Here is an 8,103-nt window from a genome sequence, read left to right as displayed (position 1 = left end):
AAGGAAATCATGCCCACGGTGACTAGGTAACTGGAGATCCATGATTGGTGGAGAAGGAATGAGGGTGGAGCTTTCTCTGAATTCTCATCTGTTGACAATTGATGGACTGATCTGAATTCTGTGTGAAATATATCTGGTTGTTAATGATTGGCTGGAAATCAGGCGGTCACACCCCTAACCGATGACTCCTCATCTGTCGGAAGGTTTCCCCACTGACAGCTGAATGTCCACAAAAGAATTGTCAGCAATTACAAATTGTGGAAAACCCCTCAGAATGTCTCTGAGAAGAAATGATATTTTATCTTCTCTCCAACTCAGACTATATTTGTGTTAGACGTAAGAGGCCCAAAATCCCGAGTCCCTGTCAGGTCTGAGCTCCAGCCGGATACAATCACCTTCTCCACTCACATAGTTTGCTTTTGTAAATGAAGTGAGTACAGAATTGAGGAAAGCGAGGACACCCGGCAACAATGGGATTCTGTCCTATCTCCTGCACCCGGAGCAAATGAACAACATGTACCAGCCTTCCCAGCCCCATCAATGTACACTGTGGAGGCATCTTGTATGTAGACTCTGGATTCAACAAACCAGCAGCCTGGCCATTCAGGAACATACCATTGTTCAGCTCTGGGGGGGAAACAAACATCTCTCATGGAAAGGAGCTCTGGGGAGTCAACAGACCAATCTTTCATCTATACATATGTTTCCATCTATCCACATCACTCCATTCTTTTTCTGGACAAAACCATTATAAATATCAGCGACAGATTTACAAATCTAGGATTTTACAATGAGAACACAATGTCACAAGGGATCTATAAAAGATTTTATCCGGACACAAGATCCCATTGTAAGAAAGGAATTCTGAATATGAACAGCGACTGTTATGTGGGATCCCATTATATTCAGGGCGGGGAAATGTATCTTTTATATTTTACTGAAACCTTAGATAATAAATTACATTTATGTCCCAGAAATTAACTTTACTGTATTTTTAACTGAAATGTTACCTTTCATAAATCATTGCACTAATATTGTGTAAAATAATAAAAATCATAAAACATCAGAACTACTAACAATTTATTCTCTAGTGTGTGCTGTTGTGAAGAAATATATATAATATTTGGGGGTTTTAAGTAATTTTAAGATATAAATGGTCTTTAAAACATGTAAACAAAAAAATTAAAAATGTCTCCAGGACTCCATGGACCCCTTCATTCCACACAGTCTCCAGGAACCGGGAAACCACAGAGAAACCAAGTGTCCCCCGACTTCCTCTCCAGGCTGGGATGTCCCCCTGGTTGGGTGCCCCCTACAGTAGAAGAAGCAGACTGCACCTGACTACATCTTCTTTATGCTTTGTCTGATCAGGATGGCGGTCATTTCTCCCTGAACACGGAGCGCCCTAAACACGAGGTAAACGTGGTGCAGCATTGAGCCCCGTCCAGCTGTAGTGTAGACTTTGACAGGCTGCAGGCAGCGGGGCTGGACGCTGTACCTGTGCCTACCAGGTGTATTATAATGGCAGCATTGCACCCACAGGGGCTGGACCCCCCATGTACAAGGGGCCTAAGAGATACCATCAGCTGGTGTCCCATTCCACCAGACCCCTATAACTGGAAGAGGACATGTTTGGGGGGATGTGTTGTAGAAGAACCCAGACCACGGTATTGTGTGATGAAATTATTATTCAACTTTATTAATCATATATATGTGACACTTTAACAACAGAAGAAAAGAGATAAATTGTTTACATTTCAAGGATCTATTTATACCATTTATGTCATCTATGCTAAGAAACCGATTAACATACTGTATGCGCCCCTCATTAATACCAGCCCCCCCCCACTTATGTGACCCTCTAAACATCCAAATCCCTGTAAATTCCCAGAAGACACTTTCATGTTTTATCCATAACAAGCTGATTGGGTACAAGAGAACCCCGAGCCCCTCCTGCTCATTCCCACACAAGTCCATGTCACCATCTACAAGGTGAGAGGACCTGATGGAGAACAAGACCAGGACCACCAGGACCATTGCCTGACTGAAGCCATGCTCACATTTCTTTCTAATGCTGCTTCTATGGTCTCCTCAGATACAGATTTGGCAGATGTACATTAGTGGAACCCTTTCACTCCGGCCAATGTAAGGTTTCCATCAGCAGCAGCACGGCCTTATAGCTACAGCACCCGGGGGTTGTCTACATTTGTTAGGTCAACTGTCAGCTTTCTGGTGGAAGTGATTCAGCCGCACTGAAGGTCCTCCCCCCGCCATGTAAACCAGGCCCAGCTGTCCCTCCTGCAAGCCCAAGACAGGCATGGTGGGTGTCAGTGGTGAGAGTAGAAGGCGATCAGCAAACATCTGATCTCTGATCTCCCCTTCAGTGAATGGATGTGGGAGGTGGGAGATTATGTCATTTCTGGGTTCAGCGCTGTCATTCTCCAGTCACTATGGTTTGGGAAGGAGCTGATTAGGCATGATCTGTGTTTGACCATCTTTCTTGGGGTACAGAGGGGACATTAGGGGTCTAATAATGTTCTGATGTCTCTTTAAAGAGGACCTGTGACCAGAAATATGTACCAACCCCCTATCTGATAGAAGCCATTTTAAGTAAAAAAGAGTTGAAAAAAAATTAAAGTAACACTATAAAAATTTAAAAAAAACACAAAACAAATTATACGACACATTTTACATATCATTGCACAAGTGAGAGTGAGAACAATCATTCTGAGGCCATCGTTCACGGATAACTATCTGAACTGATAACCTATAAAGGCTCTTAAAGTGTCACCTTTGAACAATTTTTGGTTCTGAAGTTTGTCACCATTTCACAAGTACGCACAATTTGTAAAGTTTGACATGTTTGGTATCTATATACTTGATGACAACCCCATATTTTATATTTCACCAAACAAATTGGGTCATATATTGTGTTCTTTGTGCACTAACATTATCTTTTTTTACAGAAAATATGTATTTGATAAACAGCTGTACTCATTTTCTGACATGAAAAATGGCAACTGCCACCATTATATTCTCCAGAGTCTCTGCTTTCAGAAAATAAAAGAAATGTTTGGGGTTTATCTAATCATATGGCCTAAAATGTGAATTTAACTAAAAAAAAAAGCAAAATAAACTCTGGCAGTGAAAGAAAATACAGCAATATATAACATTTCCAAATCAAAACTATGGTAGCAACTAATGGCTTAAGAAGCAAACCCACCATATTACTCAACCAGGTTCCAACTAAACCCACCCAAAACATTGGATCCCACCTCCCCCCACCCAGGTTCCTGTTGGAACTCCTTTACCTTGTGCAGATATCTCCTTCTGAGATCCTTATTATCTAATATAAACGTACAACACTCTCCATCTGATACCATTTGTAGACTCCACCTTGGTCTGCCAAGAGATAGTCAGCTGCCATGCAGTCCTGTGACACCACCTTAGGTGGTGGAGCCACTTCTGCTGTCAGCTCTGCTATAACATCAATGGTGTCATTGGTTACCTGATCCATGACTCCAGTACACCGGTTCATCTTACATATCTTAGATTCCCCATCTCGTCTATGAAGGGCTCACTGCATAAAGCATCTCCAATCCAGAGAAAATGTTTCTTCTCACTGGAAGGCCAGGGGAGTATTGGGAGAAATTGAGGCTTTCCCTTACAGATATGGGGGGGAGGGGCAACATAACCTAAAGTACAGCTATGGGTGGAATTGAAGGGAAGAAATTTTAGGATGCTCCTTTTACACAAGAAGCAAATGTTATCTGGAAGGACTAGGAATCCATTGGACCAATGGGGATTGAACATTCTGCAATTACATTGAGAAACCATGAAATGTTACTGGTCTGTGATTGGCTTTCCTATTGTTAGTGAAGTAAGTGAGACTCCCCTTGTCGGTGCCATTAATGGAAACAAACCATGTGAAATGTTTGTTCCAAATCCAAAAAAGTGACCCCCTTGGGTAAGTACCCATACTAATATTCCTGATATGAGTTTGTAGTCCCTGCTACTACAGGAAACATGTGGGCAATCATTTACACCTTTTACAGCAGCACAGTAAATATCAGAACACAATTCAAACAGAAGACCAACAGCAGGAAGTCTGCTAACTGAATGTGTAATGCAATCTGTCATTAGCATTCCCAGAGTTCCCTCTGTAACATAGTTGTATCAGCTGTTGGTCCTGTCTGTAGAACTGTTATTTCCCCACCTTCTGTAACAGGGTGACAACCCTGATCATTCTGCAGGAACATTACACAGCAGTGTTGTCACCCTGTACAGGGAAGTCTTAGATAGATTATAAGTAAGATACACAACAAGTAAAGTCCAACTTCAGCTAACGCTCCTACAGCAGTTACAGCAACAGGATTTCTATAAGGTTCAACCCACCATATGAATGGAAGATGACAGTTGTAAGCACCCCCAGCAGTGTTATATGGTGTTTTCTACCCCCCCAACTTTCATTTTTGCCACATAGCTTGGCCTTCTACAAGAAGCAGAAAAAACAGATCTACTGAGAGGGTCAACAGGTAATAAAAATGTTATGAGGGGAGACTTGGAAAAACATAAAACATTTATGCTAATGACAGATTGCACCATTTATGTAATTATTGATTTTGCCCATTGTTACACTTTAGTGTCGATGTCTTAGCATTTCCAGGAATAATTAGTGCTCTTTGCACACTTTGCCCCAAAAAGGGACCCGTTCATTCAGAGTCATTAAGGTGAACCCCAATAAGAGGAATTTCAGTCTCCCAGAAGAAGTGGTAGGAATATGACCGCACACTTAGCACTTTGTAAGTTCAGATCTCTTGCAGTTGTACCGTGTGAATAGTTTATGGAGATGAGAAATAGCTGGACAGAAAAAAAAAAGATAACAAGAACATCCAATCTTCACCTGATAGAATCCCTTTTGAGAAAACCAGATGAAACATAAGTGGTCAGCTGGGAGTAGGTGATACTGTTGAATACGTCCCCTAAAACAGCATTAACTCCTTGTTGGAAGGCCTACACCAGCTTAAGAAGTTACTCTCTAACCAGAGACCTCTATCTGGCTGGTATCTCAGCTACAGACCTGCCTGCAAAGCTGTCATCCATGAGAGGAGATGGAACATGGAAAGGAGGCATTGATCATGGGAGAGGAGGTGGAACATGTAATGGGAGGTGTGGACAAGGTGGGCTTAGCTTGAACCCTCAAGCCTAGCTTATGATGTATCAGTTCTCAAAAGAACCTGGAATGGACTCTCCTAATGAGGTTTCAGAGGCTTGGCAAGAAGCCATTGGACCCCATCCTAGACTCTGGTACTGAGACATTGTTGGTCATATTCTGGCAATGAAGAAAACACATGGGAACATAGCTCAGTTAGTGAATGATGAAAAAGCATTACATGTTCAGTCAATGCTCCATAAAAAAGGATAAAGATGAGAATGATGAGGAATACAGCTCAGTCATTGCTGCTTGTCTGAAGAAATGTCCAAAGGTAAAATATTCACAGGCCTTCTAGGTGTGTTCCTGATGGACATAAGCACTAAACCCAATGAATCCGATCATTAGAGTCCTGTTTGTTCAAAGTTTTTTTTTTTTAAGTAGCATCATGTCTTCCCTAGTTTGTGGGAAGACATTGGGCCTGTGAGCCTAATGGGACAGCTGTGACTTCTTTAATATTGCCCCTTCTTCTGGAGTTTCCTCTATGCAGCTCAAGCTTGTGAATCCTCTGGTGATAGATTAGCCCGGCCTTACCTGTAAAAGCTTTGTCACATTCTGAACATTAATATGGCTTCTCTCCAGTGTGAACCCTCTCATGTATGACAAGGTTTCCCCTCTGTTTAAAAGTTTTATCACATTCAAAACACTGATATGGCATCTCTCCAGTGTGGACCCTCTGGTGTGCTATGAGAACTGACTTCTGTCTAAAAGTTTTATCACATTCAGAACACTGATGTGGTTTCTCTCCAGTGTGAATCCTCTGGTGTATGATAAGATCTGACTTCCGTGTAAAAGCTTTGTCACATTCAGAACACTGATATGACTTCTCTCCAGTGTGAACCCTCTGGTGTATGATAAGATTTGACTTCTGTGTAAAAGCTTTGTCACATTCAGAACACTGATATGACTTCTCTCCAGTGTGAATCCTCTGGTGTGTGTTAAGACTTGACTTATGTGCAAAAGCTTTGTCACATTCAGAACACTGATATGACTTCTCTCCAGTGTGACTCCTCTGGTGTGTGTTAAGAATTGACTTCTGTGTAAAAGTTTTGTCACATTCAGAACACTGATATGACTTCTCTCCAGTGTGAATCCTCTGGTGTGTGATAAGATATGACTTCCATGTAAAAGCTTTGTCACATTCAGAACACTGATATGACTTCTCTCCAGTGTGAATCCTCTGGTGTATGATAAGAACTGACTTCTGTGTAAAAGCTTTGCCACATTCAGAACACTGATATGACTTCTCTCCAGTGTGAATCCTCTGGTGTCTGATAAGATCTGACTTATGTGCAAAAGCTTTGTCACACTCAGAACACTGATATGACTTCTCTCCAGTGTGAATCCTCTGGTGTGTGGTAAGATTTGACTTCTGTGTAAAAGCTTTGTCACATTCAGAACACTGATATGACTTCTCTCCAGTGTGAATCCTCTGGTGTGTGATAAGATATGACTTCTGTGTAAAAGCTTTGCCACATTCAGAACACTGATATGACTTCTCTCCAGTGTGAACCCTCTGGTGTATGATACGCTTTTTCTTGGTTAAAAAAGCTTTGTCACATTCAGAACACTGATATGGCTTCTCTCCAGTGTGAATCCTCTGGTGTGTGTTAAGACTTGACTTATGTGCAAAAGCTTTGTCACATTCAGAACACTGATATGACTTCTCTCCAGTGTGAACCCTCTGGTGTATGATAAGCTTATTCTTGGTTAAAAAAGCTTTGTCACATTCAGAACACTGATATGGCTTCTCTCCAGTGTGAATCCTTTGGTGTGTGTTAAGACTTGACTTATGTGCAAAAGCTTTGTCACATTCAGAACATTGATATGACTTCTCTCCAGTGTGAACCTTCTGGTGTCTGATAAGATATGACTTCCATGTAAAAGCTTTGTCACATTCAGAACATTGATATGACTTCTCTCCAGTGTGAATCCTCTGGTGTGCGATAAGATGTGACTTCCATGTAAAAGCTTTGTCACATTCAGAACACTGATATGGCTTCTCTCCAGTGTGACCCTTCTGGTGTGTGATATGTTTTGCCTCCATTGTAAAATCTTTGTCACGTTCCAAACAAGAAATCGCTTGAAATGATTCCTCTTATGTATACATGGGTTGGACTTTACTGTAAAGCAATTGTCACTTCCAGAACACTGAAATGACTTTTCTCATGTTGTCCTCTGAGGTTGGATCAGTGTTGAAGAGGACCCAAAGCACTTATGACACTTAGAACACGGATATGACTTGTGTCCTGTGTGACTCCTCCAGTGAACTGCAATAAAAACTTTCAGTCAATTAAGACACCCAGATGTTTGGTTTCCCATGTGACTGAGTTGTATTCACGAAGACCAGCATGACCGAAAACGTGATTTGTCAATCCACCTGTACAAAAAATCAAAAATAAAAATCAGAATTCTATATAAAGGGCTAAAGTTGTTTTTTATTTTTAATGATCATTAATAAATATATCTTATATATCATCGCAGGCTGTGTCATCATTATGGTTGTCCTCAAAGGGCCAGTTGTAACTGTAAGACTAGATGTCCAGAGCACCTCACCCCCCCCATTACATCAGATGCCAAGAACCCCACACCCATCCTAACATCACCGTGCACCTCCTTTGGGGGCAGAGCAGGAAAGCAGAAAGTGCAGGGTCTGGAGGAGGACCAGAGGAGGAGTGGAGTCAATTACCAGAGTCTGCTGAATGCTGAGACCAAGGGAGGTGGAGATGAGGGGATGCTGCAGCTGCACTGAGAAGTGCAGGATTTGGTAGAGGAGTTCTTTTCTCCTCTCTGCTGCCGACTGCTGAGACAAGGTGGGGGAGGAGACAAGGGGGTACCTGCAGGAGAGGTGCAAGGGCCACATGGAATAACTTAGAGGGCAGGATCTGGAT

At 41.9% G+C, this 8,103-nt stretch overlaps 1 protein-coding gene across 1 annotated transcript; it reads right to left on the bottom strand.

Moving 5' to 3' along the window:
* Positions 1–5,504: 5,504 nt before the first annotated feature.
* LOC149450639 (uncharacterized) lies at positions 5,505–7,259 on the bottom strand. The gene has a single exon (XM_089691682.1). It carries the CDS (start codon positions 7,257–7,259, stop codon positions 5,775–5,777), a length of 1,485 nt encoding a protein of 494 aa, XP_089547808.1. The 3' UTR covers positions 5,505–5,774.
* Between the last annotated feature and the right edge of the window lie 844 nt (positions 7,260–8,103).

This window comes from Staurois parvus, unplaced genomic scaffold (genome assembly GCF_062004578.1).
Source record: "Staurois parvus isolate SC_StPar_1 unplaced genomic scaffold, SC_StPar_1.0 ptg000569l, whole genome shotgun sequence".
Taxonomy (NCBI): domain Eukaryota; kingdom Metazoa; phylum Chordata; class Amphibia; order Anura; family Ranidae; genus Staurois; species Staurois parvus.
Note: the sequence above shows the minus strand (reverse complement) of the source record. Positions and strands in the feature narration are given on the sequence as shown.